General features: G+C 46.8%; 1 protein-coding gene across 4 annotated transcripts in view; it reads right to left on the bottom strand.

The window, feature by feature from the left end:
• LOC139374734 (teneurin-3) overlaps positions 1-21,094 on the bottom strand; it is a 320,057-nt gene that overhangs the window by 93,380 nt on the left and 205,583 nt on the right. For all 4 annotated transcript variants that reach the window (XM_071115855.1, XM_071115856.1, XM_071115857.1 and 1 more), the window contains 4 exons: positions 15,148-15,267; positions 4,522-4,736; positions 1,921-2,131; positions 208-309 (listed from right to left, as the gene is read on the bottom strand). In XM_071115855.1, coding sequence (XP_070971956.1) covers positions 208-309; positions 1,921-2,131; positions 4,522-4,736; positions 15,148-15,267 — 648 coding nt within the window. The remainder of the gene's footprint in view (positions 1-207; positions 310-1,920; positions 2,132-4,521; positions 4,737-15,147; positions 15,268-21,094) is intronic.

The following is a 21,094-nucleotide window of genomic DNA, read 5'->3' as shown; positions in this document are numbered from 1 at the left end:
GTGTGTGTGTGAGAGAGAGAAAGAGAAAGAGAGAGAGAGCGTGAGAGAGAGAGCGTGAATGATAGTGTATGTGAGTCTGTGTGCCTGAATCAATGCCTCCAAGGCTTCTGTATGTACTCGCTGGGACAACAATCTACAGACAATTACGGGAGGTGATAGTGGGTTTACTCCTCTCAAACGGCGTGTGTGCGCATGTGTGCGCCTTACCTCTTGAGCAATCAGGCCCAAGGAACCCTGGGAAGCAATGACACGTTCCAGACAGACAGTCGCCGTTGCCATGGCAATTGTGGGGACACTCCATAACGGACTCTGAAGACAGAGAGAGAGAGGAGAGTGTTAGTGAGTGTTTGTGTGAGTTAGAGATGTGCATACAGCCACAGAGACAACAAGACGGAGAGAGTAGCGACATAGACAATGCGAACGACGCCCATATCCTGAAATAGAAGAGTGATAATTAGCCAGGCAGACCAAAGTACACACACGTACGCACACACACCCTCTCCCTGACTCTATGCTCTAATCACCACCACCCCCATATGCCTGATTGAGACAAACTGGGTCCCTTTGCTTGCCGTAGACCACCAATCAACACCTTATTACCACCAATCATCCAGCTCACACTCCCAGCACTCCTCTGTAGCTACAAAACGGACAGAATATTACCAGCCTTTCACCATCTCTCCCCTTCTATCTCTCTCTACATCTCTTTCTATCCTTCTCTCCTCCACATTATCAGGCCAATATTACCAGCCTTTCACCATCTCTCCCCTTCTATCTCTCTCTACATCTATTTCTATCCTTCTCTCCTCCACATTATCAGGCCAATATTACCAGCCTTTCACCATCTCTACCCTTCTATCTCTCTCTACATCTCTTTCTGTCCTTCTCTCCTCCACATTATCAGGCCAATATTACCAGCCTTTTACCATCTCTCTCCTTCTATCTCTCTCTAAATCTCTTTCTGTCCTTCTCTCCTCCACATTATCAGGCCAATATTACCAGCCTTTCACCATCTCTTCCTGTGTCTCTCTATCACTCTCTTCCCCCAATCATTTTGTCCTCTACACCACTGGGCCAAAATTACCATGCCTTTCAGCCCTCGCTCCGCCTTCCTGTCTCTCACTCTTTTTGGTACATGAACCAGGTTAGGAAGTTGTACCAGGCATGTCATAGTGTGGTTTAGAAAATATCAAGCCAACACACTAGATCCATGTACTGCCAAACAGGACTTCTCAATATAGCTAAATGTTGAGAGCTGGTGAGTGTGTGTGTGAGTGAGTGAGTGAGTGTGTCTGTGCTCTGTTGATGCTGTGCTGTGGGATTATTTAAGGTACTCTTTAAAGAGGTGGAGTTTCAGACGTTTCCAAATCAACAGAGAGATGTGGAAATGCAATACACAAGCTATTAAGTCAGGTCAAATGTTTGCCACAACGCCCACACGACCCTCCCACAACCGTCCGCCATCTCTGGTGCTTATTGCAGGGGCTTGTCCAACCTTTATAGCGTTCGTAAAATGGATGGACAAACAATCCATTTTAATTTCCATTATAACAGAGACGCGAGAGAGAGTAGTGCTTTGATTAAGGCAGTCAAATTTCTACCCTGTTCTTTGGCAGGTGGGAAGAGAGGGTGGGAGAGAGAGAGAGAGAGAGAGAGAGAGAGAGAGAGAGAGAGAGAGAGAGGAGAGAGCGAGAGAGAGAGAGAGAAAGAGAGAGAGCGAGAGAATGAGAGAGAGAAAGAGAGAGGGAGAGAGCGAGAGAAAGAGCGAGATAATGAGAGAGATAGATAGAGGGAGAGAGAACGGGCCACTAAGGAGTGTGTGCTGTGCTTTGATGTAGGGCCTCAACTCTCCAGCCACTTACTGCGAGGCCACACACTACGCAGAGCTGACGCACGCTGCGGACACACACACATACTGACCTATGACGATGGTGTTGTAGGAGACCAGTTCTGAGTTCTTCCCGTCGTTGTAGAAGGCCAGGTGCCAGATGCCAGAGTCCAGGTACTGGATGAAGCCCGCTTCGTGCACACTCACCGAGCGCGCCCGCCTTGACACGCCCTCCACCTCCACCAGCCCGCGCTTCTCCTTGGTGATCAGGCGACTGCCGTCCAGCAGCTCCACAAAGTCATACTGGACAACACACACACACACACACACACACACACACACACACACACACACACACACACACACACACACACTATAAGACTAAAGGAGCATTGAGGAAAACAGCAAAGCTTCACCTTGACTCCATTTCATCTGTTTCTAGTCCTTCAACACTAATGGTTGAACTAACGGTTGAACTAACGGTTGAACTAACGGTTGAACTAACGGTTGCACTAACGGTTGAACTAACGGTTGAACTAACGGTTGCACTAACGGTTGCACTAACGGTTACACTAACGGTTGAACTAACGGTTGAACTAACGGTTGAACTAACGGTTGAACTAACGTTGAACTAACGGTTGAACTAACGGTTGCACTAACGGTTGAACTAACGGTTGAACTAACGGTTGAACTAACGGTTGAACTAACGTTGAACTAACGTTGAACTAACGGTTGAACTAACGGTTGAACTAACGGTGGCACTAAAGGTGGCACTAACGGTTGAACTAACGTTGAACTAACGGTTGAACTAACGGTTGCACTAACGGTTGAACTAACGGTTGAACTAACGGTTGAACTAACGTTGAACTAACGTTGAACTAACGGTTGCACTAACGGTTGAACTAACGGTTGAACTAACGGTTGAACTAACGGTTGAACTAACGTTGAACTAACGTTGAACTAACGGTTGAACTAACGGTTGAACTAACGGTGGCACTAAAGGTGGCACTAACGGTTGAACTAACGGTTGAACTAACGGTTGAACTAACGGTTGAACTAACGGTTGCACTAACGGTTGAACTAACGGTTGCACTAACGGTTGAACTAACGGTTGAACTAACGGTTGAACTAACGGTTGAACTAACGGTTGCACTAACGGTTGAACTAACGGTTGAACTAACGGTTGAACTAACGGTTGAACTAACTGTTGCACTAACGGTTGCACTAACGGTTGAACTAACGGTTGAACTAACGGTTGAACTAACGGTTGAACTAACGTTGAACTAACGTTGAACTAACGGTTGCACTAACGGTTGAACTAACGGTTGAACTAACGGTTGAACTAACGGTTGAACTAACGTTGAACTAACGTTGAACTAACGGTTGAACTAACGGTTGAACTAACGGTGGCACTAAAGGTGGCACTAACGGTTGAACTAACGGTTGAACTAACGGTTGAACTAACGGTTGCACTAACGGTTGAACTAACGGTTGCACTAACGGTTGAACTAACGGTTGAACTAACGGTTGAACTAACGGTTGAACTAACGGTTGCACTAACGGTTGAACTAACGGTTGAACTAACGGTTGAACTAACGGTTGAACTAACTGTTGCACTAACGTTGAACTAACGTTGAACTAACGGTTGAACTAACGGTTGAACTAACGGTTGAACTAACGGTTGCACTAACGGTTGAACTAACGGTTGAACTAACGGTTGAACTAACGGTTGCACTAACGTTGAACTAACGTTGAACTAACGGTTGGCCTCGGACGACTTGGATACTTTTTCCTTTCAATTCTGGCCTTTAACGTTTTATATCTCACAGTGGCCATAAACATTGATTCTATTAACATTTTCACCATTCTCTGCTAATGAGTCCTTCATGGAAAGAATGCTTTTCTCCCCAAAAAGAGAAAAATAGTCATTCCTGACACGGACACACACACCATCCACATTGTGCATCCACAGAGACCAAACCTGAAAAATTAGCACTTCTTAATTCCCTGTCTGTTCCTCAGCCTTCATCCAACATGTCCGTCAATATCCCCTCATTATGTCCTCTCCAACGTCTTAAAGAAACATATTGATTACCACACAGAGCAAATAATGCCACGGCGCCTGCTAACGCTCTCGCTCCACTCTGGGGTATTGACGTGCAGCGTTGTGAAGACCTTTGTTGCCATTTACCTCTTTAGGCTTTAGCCGCTTCATTTGGAGTGTGTGTGTGTGAGTCTGTACGTGTATGTGTGTGTGTGTGTGTGTGTGTGTGTGTGTGTGTGTGTGTGTGTGTGTGTGTGTGTGTGTGTGTGAGAGAGAGAGAGTCGGAGTGTGAGTGTGAGTGTGAGAGTGAGAGCGATAGAGTGAGTGAGAATGTGTGTGTGTGTGTGTGTGTGCTTCATTTGGAGGCTGCATGGAGTGTCTCTGCCGTGCCCTTGAGGAATATGTCTGCCATTGTTAAAGATGATACATTGGCCATGTCTGAAAACTTAACTAGCCTTCATATCCTTGATGCCTCCCATGCTTGATTCCTCAATGTGTTGCCTCCCTCTCAAAGCTCATTGGAGGGGAGGGACATTGGATCGTCTCTTCCAATGAGCTTTGAGATGCCACCCTACCTGTATGTTTGAGTGTGACAGTCCAATTACACCTCCAACCTAATGTGTGTGTGTGTGTGTGGTGTCCTTCCTACCTGTGTATGTGAGGGGGGCAGGCCCTTCCTGCCGTAGACCCCTACCAACGCATCCCTCTGCACTGAGATGTTGAACTTGAGGAACTGGGGCTGGTCAATGTAGAGCTGGGAGCGCCAGAAGATCCCTGGTGGGACTTCCTGAAGGGCCCTGCGCCCCACGTCCACCTCCCCCGTGTCTATGGTGTTGTTCTCCTGCAGGAACACCCCTAGTTTACCTAGATAGAGGGAGAGAGTGGGGAGGGGATGGAGCAAAGAGAGAGATTAGATTAACATTCTGAATGACAGAAATATGGTTCCAGTTTAGGACAACATGATGAAGTAGTATGCACTTGTAATGATGAAAGTGAATGGAGGAAGGCATCATCACTATGCATTTGAATACAGCTGTTTAGATTGTTAGCGGCGGCCTGAATTCAGCCATCAGATTAAGATGGTAATCCTCATAACGTCCTCGTAATGAGGCACCAGGCTGCTAGAGTAATGTTGTAATGAGGCACCAGGCTGCTAGAGTAATGTTGTAATGAGGCACTAGGCTGCTACAGTAATGTTGTAATGAGGCACTGGGCTGCTAGAGTAATGTTGTAATGAGGCACTAGGCTGCTAGAGTAATGTTGTAATGAGGCACTAGGCTGCTAGAGTAATGTTGTAATGAGGCACTAGGCTGCTAGAGTAATGTTGTAATGAGGCACTAGGCTGCTAGAGTAATGTTGTAATGAGGCACTAGACTGCTACAGTAATGTTGTAATGAGGCACTAGGCTGCTACAGTAATGTTGTAATGAGGCACTAGGTTGCTACAGTAATGTTGTAATGAGGCACTAGGCTGCTAGAGTAATGTCGTAATGAGGCACCAGCCTGCTAGAGTAATGTTGTAATGAGGCACTAGGCTGCTACAGTAATGTTGTAATGAGGCACTAGGCTGCTACAGTAATGTTGTAATGAGGCACTAGGCTGCTAGAAAAATGTTGTAATGAGGCACTAGGCTGCTACAGTAATGTTGTAATGAGACACAAGGCTGCTACAGTAATGTCGTAATGAGGCACCAGCCTGCTAGAGTAATGTTGTAATGAGGCACTAGGATGCTACAGTAATGTTGTAATGAGGCACTAGGCTGCTACAGTAATGTTGTAATGAGGCACTAGGTTGCTACAGTAATGTTGTAATGTGTCAGTAGCCTGTTCTCAGGTCTGTTTGTACTGTGGTATGGTTATTCTAATGAGGCAGTAGGCAGAACAGTAGGCAGAACAGTAGCCTGGTCTCAGGTCTGTTTGTACTGTGTTATGGTTGTTCTAATGAGGCAGTAGGCAGAACAGTAGCCTGGTCTCAGGTCTGTTTGTACTGTGTTATGGTTACTCTAATGAGGCAGTAGGCAGAACAGTAGCCTGGTCTCAGGTCTGTTTGTACTGTGTTATGGTTATTCTAATGAGGCAGTAGGCAGAACAGTAGCCTGGTCTCAGGTCTGTTTGTACTGTGGTATGGTTATTCAAATGAGGCAGTAGGCAGAACAGTAGCCTGGTCTCAGGTCTGTTTGTACTGTGGTATGGTTATTCGAATGAGGCAGTAGGCAGAACAGTAGCCTGGTCTCAGGTCTGTTTGTACTGTGGTATGGTAATTATAATGAGACAGTAGGCAGAACAGTAGCCTGGTTTCAGGTCTGTTTGTACTGTGGTATGGTTATTCTAATGAGGCAGTAGGCAGAACAGTAGCCTGGTCTCAGTTATTTTATTTCTATAGTCCAGACACGCCATTTCAGTCTTTGTCACCACCACATTAACGAACCCCGGCTCACTGTCACACACACTACCAGTAATTTCCAGTAATATTATAACTTACAGTAACACAGTGTGTGTGTCTGTGAGAGAGAGATCTATAGGCTTCCTCAGAAGGGAATAATGGCGGTCACGGGGGAATCGACTGGTCTGCTACGGTTACCAATGGACAATAGCTGTTGTTAAGAATCCATTAATTATTGCAGAATTGGTTCAGAGGACCTGTGGTGTACGGTGGGGCAAAAAAGTATTTAGTCAGCCACCAATTGTGCAAGTTCTCCCACTTAAAAAGATGAGAGAGGCCTGTAATTTTCATCATAGGTACACTTCAACTATGACAGACAAAATGAGAAAAGAAAATCCAGAAAATCACATTGTAGGATTTTTAATGAATTTATTTGCAAATTATGGTGGAAAATAAGTATTTGGTCAATAACAAAAGTTTATCTCAATACTTTGTTATATACCCTTTGTTGGCAATGACGGAGGTCAAACGTTTTCTGTAAGTCTTCACAAGGTTTTCACACACTGTTGCTGGTATTTTGGCCCATTCCTCCATGCAGATCTCCTCTAGAGCAGTGATGTTTTGGGGCTGTTGCTGGGCAACACGGACTTTCAACTCCCTCCAAAGATTTTCTATGGGGTTGAGATCTGGAGACTGGCTAGGCCACTCCAGGACCTTGAAATGCTTCTTACGAAGCCACTCCTTCGTTGCCCAGGCAGTGTGTTTGGGATCATTGTCATGCTGAAAGACCCAGCCATGTTTCATCTTCAATGCCCTTGCTGATGGAAGGAGGTTTTCACTCAAAATCTCACGATACATGGCCCCATTCATCTTTCTTTTACACGGATCAGTCGTCCTGGTCCCTTTGCAGAAAAACAGCACCAAAGCATGATGTTTCCACCCCCATGCTTCACAGTAGGTATGGTGTTCTTTGGATGCAACTCAGCATTCATTGTCCTCCAAACACGACGAGTTGAGTTTCTACCAAAAAGTTATATTTTGGTTTCATCTGACCATATGACATTCTCCCAATCTTCTTCTGGATCATACAAATGCTCTCTAGCAAACTTCAGACGGGCCTAGACATGTACTGGCTTAAGCAGGGGGACACGTCTGGCACTGCAGGATTTGAGTCCCTGGCGGCGTAGTGTGTTACTTATGGTAGGCTTTGTTACTCTGGTCCCAGCTCTCTGCAGGTCATTCACTAGGTCCCCCCGTGTGGTTCTGGGATTTTTGCTCACCGTTCTTGTGATCATTTTGAACCCACGGGGTGAGATCTTGCGTAGAGCCCCAGATCGAGGGAGATTATCAGTGGTCTTGTATGTCTTCCATTTCCTAATAATTGCTCCCACAGTTGATTTCTTCAAACCAAGCTGCTTACCTATTGCAGATTCAGGCTTCCCAGCCTGGTGCAGGTCTACAATTTTGTTTCTGGTGTCCTTTGACAGCTCTTTGGTATTGGCCATAGTGGAGTTTGGAGTGTGACTGTTTGAGGTTGTGGACAGGTGTCTTTTATACTGATAACAAGTTCAAACAGGTGCCATTAATACAGGTAACGAGTGGAGGACAGAGGAGCCTCTTAAAGAAGAAGTTACAGGTCTGTGAGAGCCAGAAATCTTGCTTGTTTGTTGGTGACCAAATACTTATTTTCCACCATAATTTGCAAATAAATTCATAAAAAATCCTACAATGTGATTTTCTGGATTTTTTTCTCTCATTTTTTCTGTCATAGTTGACATGTACCTATGATGAAAATTACAGGCCTCTCTCATCTTTTTAAGTGGGAGAACTTGCACAATTGGTGGCTGACTAAATACTTTTTTGCCCCACTGTATGTGTGAATGGTTCAGGAGAACTGTGAGATTCATAACGCCACAGAGAGAGAGATAATGTGTGGTGCAGTACATGCTTACAAAGGGCCATTCCACTGTCCAAAGAAGCAATTAGACACAAAATGCTGCTTGCTAGTGAAACACTGGTATTTTTGTCTCTCTCTCTCTCTCTCTCTCTCTCTCTCTCTCTCTCTCTCTCTCTCTCTCTCTCTCTCTCTCTCTCTCTCTCTCTCTCCCTCTCTCTGTGAGCTAGGGTAAAAAATGACCTCATAACGTAAAACTTCTAATTAAATGGCAGAGTTTTACGGTATTTATGAGATTCTGCTGCCCTCAAGCAGTAAAGATGAGATGTGTTTGAATAGTAACACAATCAATATCATGCTGTGTATTGAACAGTCCACCCTACATGAGAAAAAAGATGAACATCTATTTATCAGCGCACTAAGTTAAGAAAAACTAACTATCCATCAACATAACATTTTACTGTGTGCAACAGTAGATACATAGATGCTTTCTTAGAATGTCTGGCTCTCTCTCTCTGTTATAATCTACTATGGCTCAACAGTGTTGCCAATGTATTGAGGGTTGTCAGGAGTCGGGAGTGTTGCGGGAGTCAGATTACTGCTAGTAATCAAACAGTAATCTGTATTAGTGGCTCTTAATTGTTGGAACATCACTGATAGAACTAGATCAACACAGAAGTAGAGAAAGCCTCTCTCTTGATCATGTGGTTGATCAGGGTTATGTGGTGCATCAACAAGGACAAGGATGAACAAGGTCATACTGCTGTGTGATAATGCAGCAGCTTCAGCTCAGGCTAGACACCACCAGCTCTGACAGCTATACATACACAGATCAGATCAGATACACAGATCAGATCACATACACAGATCAGATCACATACACAGATCAGATCACATACACAGGTTAGATCACATACACAGGTCAGATCACATACACAGGTCAGATCACATACACAGATCAGATCACATACACAGATCAGATCACATACACAGGTCAGATCACATACACAGGTCAGATGACATACACAGATCAGATGACATATACAGATCAGATGACATACACAGATCAGATCAAATACACTGATCAGATTGCACATGATGCCATGGAGGAAGACAAGAGCTCGAATACTCATACTAACCGCACTAACCGTACTATTTGTGACGTGATTGAGTATATAATATTATTGGTCATAGAATGGAGCTACAGTTGAAGTTGGAAGTTTACATACACCTTAGCCAAATACATTTAAACTCAATTCCTGACATTTAATCCTAGTAAAAAGTTCCTGTCTTAGGTCAGTTAGGATCGCCACTTTATTTTAGAATGTGAAATGTCAGAATAATAGTAGAGAGAGTGATTTATTTCAGCTTTTATTTCTTTCATCACATTCCCAGTGGGTCAGAAGTTTGCATACACTCAATTAGTATTTGGTAGCATTGCCTTGAAATGGTTTAACTTAGGTCAAACATTTCAGGTAGCCTTCCACAAGCTTCCCACAATAAGTTGGGCGAATTTTGGTCCATTCCTCCTGACAGTTGGTGTAACTGAGTCAGGTTTGTAGGCCTCCTTGCTCGCACACACTTGTTCAGTTCTGCCCACAAATTTTCTATAGGATTGAGGTCAGGGCTTTGTGATGGCCACTCCAATACCTTAATTTTGTTGTCCTTAAGCCATTTTGCCAAAACTTTGGAAGTATGCTTAGAGTCATTGTCCATTTGGAAGACCCATATGTGACCAAGCTTTAACTTCCTGACTGATGTCTTGAGATGTTGCTTCATTATAGCCACATAATTTCCCTCCCTCATGATGCCATCTAATTGTGAAGTGCACCAGTCCCTCATGCAGCAAAGCACCCCCACAACATGATGCTGCCACCCTCTGTGCTTCACAGTTGGATTGATTTGCACTTTTCACACCAAAGTACGTTCATCTCTAGGAGACAGAACATGTCTCCTCACTGAGCGGTATGATGGCTGTGTGGTCCCATGGTGTTTATACTTGCGTACTATTGTTTGTACAGATGAATGTGGTACCTTCAGGAGTTCTGAAATTGCTCCCAAGGATGAACCAGACTTGTGGAGGTCTACAATTGTTTTCTGAGGTCATAGCTGATTTATTTTCATTTTCCCATGATGTCAAGCAAAGAGGCACTGAGTTGGAAGGTAGGCCTTGAAATACATCCACAGGTACACCTCCAATTGACTCAAATGATGTCAATTAGCCTGTCAGAAACTTCTAAAGCCATGACATAATTTTCTGGAATGTCCCAAGCTGTTTAAAGGCACAGTCAACTTAGTGTATGTAAACTTCTGACTCACTGGAATTGTGTTACAGTGAAATAATCTGTCTGTAAACATTCGTTGGAAAAACTGCTTGTGTCATGCACAAAGTAGATGTCCTAACCGACCTGCCCAAACTATAGTTTGTTAACAAGAAATTTGTTGAGTGGATGAAAAACGAGTTTTAACGCTCCAACCTAAGTGTATGAAAACTTCCAACTTCAACTGTATATAGTATCCCAAAAGTTCTCGGATGTCGTACTAAATTCGCCAAAATATGAAGCATACACGCAGGGGACACTATTTCCGTACTTTAGGGACCATAATGCAATTCTTCAGGAAATGGGCGTGGCTTCACATCGTTTTCAGATTGGAAGAAAATAGAGGAAAATATGCAGCCGAAGTACAACGAGAGCGGATACAAATTCCTTGCTTTAACTGATTATGACAAATGTTAAGAAAATGTTTAGCAATTTAATAAAGTTCAAATAAGTTACCTTACACGTTATGTTGGCTGACATTTTGTTAGCTACGCTGTACTCACGAACCACGTAGCATATCATTACAGCAGTATGTACCGGTATGTTTGCTAGCTACCTAACATTAGTTGGCTACCTATACATCAAACTTGCCAGTATATTAGCTAAATGGTGTAGTATAGTCGTTGTGCGTTCTCAATGGACATTCGGGTGCTTTCGTAAAATCTCTCTGGCTATCTACTCCGATTACGAATAATGAATTTACAAGCGCTCAACACCCGTTGAATATGGCCGGTGTCAGTAAACGGTCGTCAAAAAAGCATAATTCAATTGTAGCCAGCAGCACAGTTACAGTTACCAACGCGCTGGATAACATGAAAACTGCCTGCTAGGGCAAGTAAAATAGTCTGAGTGGTCTAATTTGTGTCTGGAAGTAGCTAGCAAGCTAGCCAACGTTAGCTTGACAGCAGCTGTAAGGTCAGAACGCTCAAATCAACACTACTCCTCGTCCTGAACGTCCAGTGTGCACTCCGAGAGCGAAACGTTTTGAATTTACAAACGGACAATCTGACAACGCTCTGAATTTACGAGCGCACTCTGGCACTCCACATTGAATTTAAGAACACACCCAAAGTCGTAAAATGTCTAACTAGTAATTTGTTATGCTAACTAGCTAGCAAGAGGTTGCATAGCAACAGCATCAACTTCCGGTAGACACGCCAAGAGCTAGAACGGTCAACTGAAAGCATACCGTTTGTTTACAGTATACAGTACTGAAATGAACTAATACTATATAGTATGTAGTATTTACTCATCAAGTATGAGGTATACAGTATGTTAGTATGGGTATTCGAACACAGCTAAGGTCTTACTAAAATGATACGGCAAACCATACATTATCCACAGTTCTATAAATGTGTGTGTGTGTATACATCATTAATGCATAAGATTGTGTGAATGTAACATGAGTATTTCATTCTAGTTAGCTACACTGTCTTCTAGCTTTAATACACAGTCTGCTAGCTTTACTACACTGTCTGCTAGCTTTACTACACTGTCTGCTAGCTTTACTACACTGTCTGCTAGCTTTACTACACTGTCTGCTAGCTTTACTACACTCTCTACTAGCTTTACTACACTCTCTACTAGCTGTACTACACTGTCTGCTAGCTTTACTACACTGTCTGCTAGCTTTACTACACTGTCTACTAGCTTTACTACACTGTCTGCTAGCTTTACTACACTGTCTGCTAGCTTTACTACACTGTCTGCTAGCTTTACTACACTCTCTACTAGCTTTACTACACTCTCTACTAGCTGTACTACACTGTCTGCTAGCTTTACTACACTGTCTGCTAGCTTTACTACACTGTCTGCTAGCTTTACTACACTGTCTGCTAGCTTTACTACACTGTCTGCTAGCTTTACTACACTGTCTGCTAGCTTTACTACACTCCCTACTAGCTTTACTACACTGTCTGCTAGCTTTACTACACTGTCTGCTAGCTTTACTACACTCCCTACTAGCTTTACTACACTGTCTGCTAGCTTTACGACACTGTCTGCTAGCTTTACTACACTGTCTTCTACACGTTGCTGTGTCACTCCATATAGACCTGTCAACAAAGCCCTTTCCTCTCGCCCAGTGCAACGCAATCCAACACTTCCAATCATCTGTGAGAGTGAGTGATTGCTCCCCTGCTCTTCCTCCCCCTGGGTAGACTCTCTTATAGAGAGAGTGCTTTTAGGTTACCTGCCTATTACAGAGGTGAACAACAACATGCAGTCCAGCGATAGGTACTGGACACACACACTGGCACACACACACTGGCACACACACACACACACACGATGCGCAGGTTGACTCATAGCCCACAGTCCCCGTGATTATACAGATGTGGGATCTTAATCTGAGCCAGTTTGCTACAGCAGGAAAATAATCCTACAGCAACAAGAAATTGTTATGTGGATTATAATTAACGGACATTTTTTGTAGGGGAAAATCAAGTCTCAAATTTCAAAGTGGAAATTACAAACTTCAGAAGCTTTTTAAACCTCAAACACACAACAAGTTTTAGAATTATTTGTAAAGTTGTAGGGTTCTCCTGCAACAGGGTGATCAAACTAAGATCCCCACTCCTGTATCCGCGGGGCGGGCAGGTTTAGGGTCATGAAAGATTTTGTGGATGAAGGGCGGGTGGGTGGCCGGCAGGTTGGATAAAGAGAAAACGATCCATCAAAAAAAATCCATAAATGTATGATAATTCTTGTGCAATTCATATCTATATGATACATTGAGGTTTTTCTTTCATGATTTAGATCTGACATTAGGGCGTAAACCTAAGCCTTAGGGCCTAACAGTACATGTGCCAAATACACGCCAATAGCAAAATACTTTTGGGAACTTGGCAGAAAAAGTTCACGGCGATCCACTGAGGCAAAAAGGACAAAAAAAAGGAAGTGTTCAGCACATGTTGTATATTAGCGGGTTAGGGTCGGGTGCATGCCTCCTATTTATCACACATAGTCGGGCGGTTGCAGACAGGTTATTAGCAATTGCGTGTAGGTGCCGGTCAACAAACAGCTGACCCCGCGCATCACTGACAGACACACAAACACACACTCACTGTGAAGGGAGAGTCAGCGTATATTTATCAATGTGTGCATGTATGTTTAGATGCACTTTACCTTTCTAGCACTGTGTGTGTCTGCGTGTGTCTGTCTGTATCTGTGTGTGTGCTCATGTCTATGTGTGGTAGTCCATTCATTCACATCAGTGAACAAAGCCATAGGCTGTCACTGCAGATCGTTGATGGCTCCGGCTCACACAGAGAGAGAGGAAGAGGAAGAGAGAGAGGAGGCCAAGGTTAGTTGAAGGAGGAGAGAACGGAGGAGGGAGGGATTTGTATTGATTAGAAGTGATGTGCTGAGTGGCGGCATGGCGGTGTTAATTAGTCTGTTATGATGAGGGCTGGAAGAGCTCATTAGATTGAGAGCGTTTATTACTTCCTCACGTTAATGTAAACACTATCATGTTAGCATGACCACTCCTTTTCCTCCTCCTCCACAGTGGTTTTTAGCCTCTCAGTTCACCTCAGTTAGAGATCTGTCTGTCTGAATGTTGTCTGAATGGTGGTGACAGTCACTGTTCGAGAGAGAGAGAGAGAGAGAGAATCCGAGAGAAAATAAAAGAGAGCGATGGCCTGGTCTTAGAACTAAACAAGTATCAACCTAATTGTGTCCGCGAAGGTTAGGAGGGGGAGGAGAACGACTCTACCCTCCCCTGTACGGGGACACAAGCACTGGAGGGACAGGAGCACACGGGGACGCATGGACACCGATCAAATCACGGGCACAAGAAGCAGATAATCTACATCTCAAATGGCACACTATTCCCTATACAGTGCACTACTTTGTACTAAAGACCTATGGTCCCTGGTCAAAAGTAGTGCACTAAATAGGGAACAGAGTGCCATTTGGGACGCAAACTAAGCCTGTCTCACAGTGGGAGATGAGACGGTGGTGGAAGTACTGGGGCTCATGCTAGTCCATTCACTCCTCAGCTCTCTGCAGTATGATGGCCCAGTGTCATGGGTTTATTTCATCTCTACTATGCTAATTTGAACCTGCACTCGACCCAAATGAAGAAGAAAAAGTGTGTGATTATAGATGTATTCTCATAACTCGCGACCACACCTCTCACATGCCCAGGTCCCACTTTGGGTCCTGACCCATAGTTGAAGAAACCCTGCTCTCGTCAGCTCTCTGCTGCCCAGTCATAGACTTAGTTTGTAAGGTCAGTCCACTTCCAGAACAACAGAGACCAACACAGAGTCTGTACTACCTCAAATACCTGCAGTACTACCATCCCCTCTCCCCTCCACAGGGGATTCAGAGTGATGGTGGACATGGAAAAGGTGTGTGTGTTACAAAGGTGTATGTGTGTTGGTGTGAGAAAGGGATCGATAGAGAGAAACACTGCTGTGTAAGACAGCTACAAAAAGTGTGTGTGTGTTATTAGAGCTGTAGTGTGTGTCCGATGAAGATACAGTGTGTGTCTGGAGGTCAGTGGCAAATAGAGTTTGATAGAGTGACTGCATTATGAAGTGTTCAGTGAGAGTGTGACTGGTAGTCTTCACACACACACCATTTGGCTGGTGGCTGGGCTATGCCTTTGGATAATGGGCCGGGATGAATGATGGCAGTGTGTGTGTGTGTGTGTGTGTGTTCTAGCCTCTTACCGTTATCAGCAGACAGTGCAGTGATGGTGTTGGGTGTGGTGTCTGACCTCCCCTGACCGTTCTCAAAGCCGTAGCCCTCTGTCTCCTGCATCTGCCAGTTCAGACCAAACAGATGCATGGCTACAGTAGGGGGAGAGAGAGAGAAAAGACTTGTTACTCTCAGTGGTCGGCTTAACAACACACACACACACACACACACACACACACACACACACACACACACACACACACACACACACACACACACACACACACACACACACACACACACACACACACACACACACACACACACACACACACACACACCATAAAGACAGATTACCTAGCAGCGAGTCAGAGATGGGATGCCTCATCGAACTCTATCAGATAAAAAGACAACAGGAGAAACATCCCTTCATCGATTATGGTTTGGGGTCTAACAAGCTCTCGGATTGGCCGGACCCTTCAGGGTGTGTAGATATCTGAACCTGTGTGTGGGTGTGTATGTGTGTGTAGTAGGTGAGTTGGGAGTTTTAGAAAGATAATCTGTCAAAATAAGAGCAGGTATTGTTTGAAAACTCCAATATGTTAACCTGAGCCCAGAGAGGAGCGAGAGAGATGGTGGGAGAGAGCTGGAGAGAGGGAGAGATGGAGGGAGGGAGCTGGAGAGAGGGAGAGATGGAGGGAGGGAGCTGGAGGGAGGGAGCTAGAGAGAGGGAGAGATGGAGGGAGGGAGCTGGAGAGAGGGAGAGCTGGAGGGAGGGAGCTGGAGAGAGGGAGAGATGGAGGGAGGGATCTGGAGAGAGGGAGAGATGGAGGGAGAGAGCTGGAGAGAGGGAGAAATGGAGGTAGAGATGGATGGAGGAAGAGATGGAGGGAGGGAGCTGGAGAGATGGAGGTAGAGATGGAGGGAGGGAGCTGAATGGAGGGAGAGATGGAGGGAGGGAACTGGAGAGAGGAAGAGATGGAGGGAGGGAGCTGGAGAGAGGGAGGGAGCTGGAGTGAGGGAGAGATGGAGGGAGGGAGCTGGAGAGAGGGAGAGATGGAGGGAGGGAGAGATGGAGGGAGGGCGCTGGAGAGAGGGAGAGATGGAGGGAGAGATGGAGGGAGGGCGCTGGAGAGAGGGAGAGATGGAGGGAGAGAGCTGGAGAGAGGGATAAATGGAGGAAGAGATGGAGGGAGGGCGCTGAGAGAGGGAGAGATGGAGGTAGAGATGGATGGAGGAAGAGATGGAGGGAGCGAGCTGGAGAGATGGAGGTAGAGATGGAGGGAGGGAGCTGGATGGAGGGAGAGATGGAGGGAGGGAGCTGGAGAGAGGGAGGGAGCTAGAGAGAGGGAGAGATGGAGGGAGAGATGGAGGGAGAGAGCTGGAGGGAGAGATGGAGGGAGAGAGCTGGAGAGAGGGAGAAATGGAGGAAGAGATGGAGGGAGGGCGCTGGAGAGAGGGAGAGATGGAGGGAGGGCGCTGGAGAGAGGGAGAGATGGAGGGAGAGATGGAGGGAGAGAGCTGGAGAGAGGGAGAAATGGAGGAAGAGATGGAGGGAGGGCGCTGGAGAGAGGGAGAGATGGAGGTAGAGATGGATGGAGGAAGAGATGGAAGGAGGGAGCTGGAGAGATGGAGGTAGAGATGGAGGGAGGGAGCTGGAGAGAGGAAGAGATGGAGGGAGGGAGCTGGAGAGAGGGAGGGAGCTGTAGAGAGGGAGAGATAGAGGGAGGGAGCTGGAGAGAGGGAGAGATGGAGGGAGAGATGGAAGGAGAGAGCTGGAGAGAGGGAGAGATGGAGGGAGAGATGGAGGGAGAGAGCTGGAGAGAGGAAGAGATGGGGGAGGGCGCTGGAGAGAGGGAGAAATGGAGGTAGAGATGGATGGAGGGAGGGAGCTAGAGAGATGGAGGTAGAGATGGAGGGAGGGAGCTGGATAGAGGGAGAGATGGAGGGAGGGAACTGGAAAGAGGAAGAGATGGAGGGAGGGAGCTGGAGGGAGAGATCGAGGGAAGGATCTGGAGAGAGGGAGAGATGGAGGAAGAGATGGAGGGAGGGAGAGATGGTAGAGATGGAGGCAGGGAGCTGGAGGGAGAGATGAAGGGAGGGAGATGGAGGGAGGGATCTGGAGAGAGGGAGGGAGGGATCTGGAGAGAGGGAGAAATGGAGGAAGAGATGGGGGAGGGTGCTGGAGAGAGGGAGAGATGGAGGGAGGGATCTGGAGAGATGGAGGGAGGGATCTGGAGAGAGGGAGAAATGGAGGAAGAGATGGGGGAGGGCACTGGAGAAAGGGAGAGATGGAGGTAGAGATAGATGGAGGGAGGGATGAAGGGAGGGAGCTGGAGGGAGAGATCGAGGGAGGATCTGGAGACAGGGAGAGATGAAGGAAGAGATGGAGGAAGAGATGGAAGAAGAGATGGAGGGAGGGAGCTGGAGAGAGGGAGAGATGGTAGAGATGGAGGGAGGGAGCTGGAGGGAGAGATGAAGGGGGGAGCTGGAAAGATGGAGGGAGGGATCTGGAGAGAGGGAGGGAGGGATCTGGAGAGAGGGAGAAATGGAAGAAGAGATGGGGGGAGGGCGCTGGAGAGAGGGAGAGATGGAGGGAGGGAGCTGGAGGGAGAGATGGAGGGAGGGATCTGGAGAGATGGAGGGAGGGATCTGGAGAGAGGGAGAAATGGAGGAAGAGATGGAGGAGGGCGCTGGAGAGAGGGAGAGATGGAGGTAGAGATAGATGGAGGGAGGGAGGGAGCTAGAGAGATGGAGGTAGAGATGGAGGGAGGGAGCTAGATGGAGGGAGAGATGGAGGGAGGGAACTGGAAAGAGGAAGAGATGGAGGGAGGGAGGGAGCTGGGAAGGATCTGGAGAGGGAGAGATGAGGGAGGGATCTGGAGAGAGGGAGAAATGGAGGAAGAGATGGAGGAAGAGATGGAGGGAGGGAGCTGGAGAAAGGGAGAGATGGTAGAGATGGAGGGAGGGAGCGATGGAGGGAGGGAGCTGGAGAGATGGAGGGAGGGATCTGGAGAGTGGGAGGGAGGGATCTGGAGAGATGGAGGGAGGGATCTGGAGAGAGGGAGGGAGGGATCTGGAGAGAGGGAGAGATGGAGCCAAGCAGTTTAGCGCATTAGCATCAAGCCGGCCCTCTGGCTGGATATAATTCAATCCCACACTTTTCTCTCTCCTTCCCTCTCTCTCCCCCCTCCTCTCCATTTCGCTCTCTCTCTCTGAGTGCTTCTGCGAGAAGCCACACTAAGAGTGAGGAGACACGTGAGAGGAGACATTTTCTAGTTTTTAACACTGTTTCAGCGCTGTCTGGAGCTGTTTGGAGCCATCATGGCTGCCGAGGGCTTTAGTAGGAGCCAGACATGATGGAGGCCTGAGGACTGTGACTCATACTGTACTGGAGGGCCAGTAGCAAGTCTGATGAGAATGACTGTTTAGTACAAACAACACACACACACACACACACACACACACACACACACACACACACACACACACACACACACACACACACACACGTGTCAGTGTGTGTGTGTCCTGTGTGAGTAATAAGCCTGTCTGGCTGCACACTCTAGCTCTAATGAGGGGAGTTTAGTCGTGCACACAGCCCCCTGTGGATTTCTACCTGAACACACACTCACAACCACCTATAAATCACTATCAAAGTAGGGGATGTTGTTGTATACTGGCGCTGTGTGGTGGGGAGTATGTGTGTGTGTGTTCTGTATAAGTGTGTGTATTTGTGTGTGTGAGCTGGATCTAGGATATCTAGACGTTATAGCTGGAGGAAATGGAAGCGACAGAGAGGGAGAGTAAGGGACAGAGAGAGGTCAAATGGTGGAGAGAGGTAGAGAGAGTGAGGGGAAGACGAGAGGTAGAGAGAGTGAGGGGAAGACGAGAGGTAGAGAGAGTGAGGGGAAGACGAGAGGTAGAGAGAGTGAGGGAAAGACGAAAGGTAGAGAGAGTGAGGGGAAGACGAGAGGTAGAGAGAGTGAGGGGAAGACGAGAGGTAGAGAGAGTGAGGGGAAGAAGAGAGGTAGAGAGAGTGAGGGGAAGACGAGAGGTAGAGAGAGTGAGGGGAAGACGAGAGGTGGAGAGAGTGAGGGGAAGAAGAGAGGTAGAGAGAGTGAGGGGAAGACGAGAGGTAGAGAGAGTGAGGGGAAGAAGAGAGGTAGAGAGAGTGAGGGGAAGAAGAGAGGTAGAGAGAGTGAGGGGAAGACGAGAGGTAGAGAGAGTGAGGGGAAGACGAGAGGTAGAGAGAGTGAGGGGAAGACGAGAGGTAGAGAGAGTGAGGGGAAGAAGAGAGGTAGAGAGAGTGAGGGGAAGACGAGAGGTAGAGAGAGTGAGGGGAAGACGAGAGGTAGAGAGAGTGAGGGGAAGACGAGAGGTAGAGAGAGTGAGGGGAAGACGAGAGTGAGGGGAAGACGAGAGGTAGAGAGAGTGAGGGGAAGACGAGAGGTAGAGAGAGTGAGGGGAAGAAGAGAGGTAGAGAGAGTCAGGGGAAGAAGAGAGGTAGAGAGAGTGAGGGGAAGACGAGAGGTAGAGAGAGTGAGGGGAAGAAGAGAGGTAGAGAGAGTGAGGGGAAGAAGAGAGGTAGAGAGAGTGAGGGGAAGAAGAGAGGTAGAGAGAGTGAGGGGAAGACGAGAGGTAGAGAGAGTGAGGGGAAGACGAGAGGTAGAGAGAGTGAGGGGAAGAAGAGAGGTAGAGAGAGTGAGGGGAAGAAGAGAGGTAGAGAGAGTGAGGGAGAATGTGTAGGGTAAGCTGTGGGAATCCTCTAGCAATTAGGGCCCGGAGGCCAGAGCGTTTTCAACCAGAGCCCACCCACAGTTCAACCAAGCCTCTCCTCCCTCTCTCTCTCTTTCTTTCTCTCATTAAATTAGAGTGGTATGGTGCTAGGGAGGGCCTCCTGCGGTGGGCAGGACTAGAGGGTCATGGGAGAGAAGTTGGCGGATCGACACCAAGCGCTGCCAGAGTGGAGCATGCTGGGAGGCTTAAGGCTCCTCAGGGCAACCCTCAGACAACCTTTACACAACCACAAGACAACCGTTAAACAATGTTGAGATATCCATTTCTGAGCTAGGTTCCCCATAACAGCATCAAAGCCCTTGAGCTTCAAACACGCGTCTCTGGACCTCTGAGAGAAGACATATAGAGACAGAACGAGAGCAAGGGAAACATTGGAAGACCAGGCGGACAAAGAGAGCCAGGTGTGGAGGTGGATGGATATGGGAGTCTTCAAAGCATTTCTATTTGCTAAAAGGTCAACCTTTTCAGACTGATAGGAAGTCACGAGGCTGGTGGAGGTCTCATTTAGCAGGACTTTCTTTAGAAAGACAACCATTAGGCATCCGTCTACACGTTCAGTCACTTTGCGAATGTTCATTGTAATACAGAATGCCATTACTTCATTCATTCATTCATAGTTTGTTTACATAGCTGTACAACATGTGCAAAATGGATGCAAATCCACCACACAGATATACAAGTCTGCTGTTGAATGTCCGTTGTAATATCATTCTGGAATTTTCGATCCATCTGTGAAGCAGTAATCGAAGCAGCGGATTGGACAGTGAGGAGACAGACAGAATGTTCTGGTGCTTACCTCTCTTAGAGGCTTTGATTTACAATATTAACAGGTGCAGGACTAATTGGCCAATAAAATGTGTACAGAAAATAACAAACAGGACGTTGACAAATAATTGAATAAATCAAACACATTCTCAGTAGAAACTATTCAGGCAACAACTCACTGTCTAGAACAAAACTCAGATGTAGCTCTACTCTAGCCAACCTGCTACCTGTCCAGCCTGCTCTCTCCCAGGTATAGCTCTACTCTAGCCAACCTGTTACCTGTCCAGCCTGCTCTCTCCCAGGTATAACTCTACTCTAGCCAACCTGTTACCTGTCCAGCCTGCTCTCTCCCAGGTATAGCTCTACTCTAGCCAACCTGTTACCTGTCCAGCCTGCTCTCTCCCAGGTATAACT

Source organism: Oncorhynchus clarkii, chromosome 19 (assembly GCF_045791955.1).
Source record: "Oncorhynchus clarkii lewisi isolate Uvic-CL-2024 chromosome 19, UVic_Ocla_1.0, whole genome shotgun sequence".
In the NCBI taxonomy this organism is placed as follows: domain Eukaryota; kingdom Metazoa; phylum Chordata; class Actinopteri; order Salmoniformes; family Salmonidae; genus Oncorhynchus; species Oncorhynchus clarkii.
Note: the sequence above shows the minus strand (reverse complement) of the source record. Positions and strands in the feature narration are given on the sequence as shown.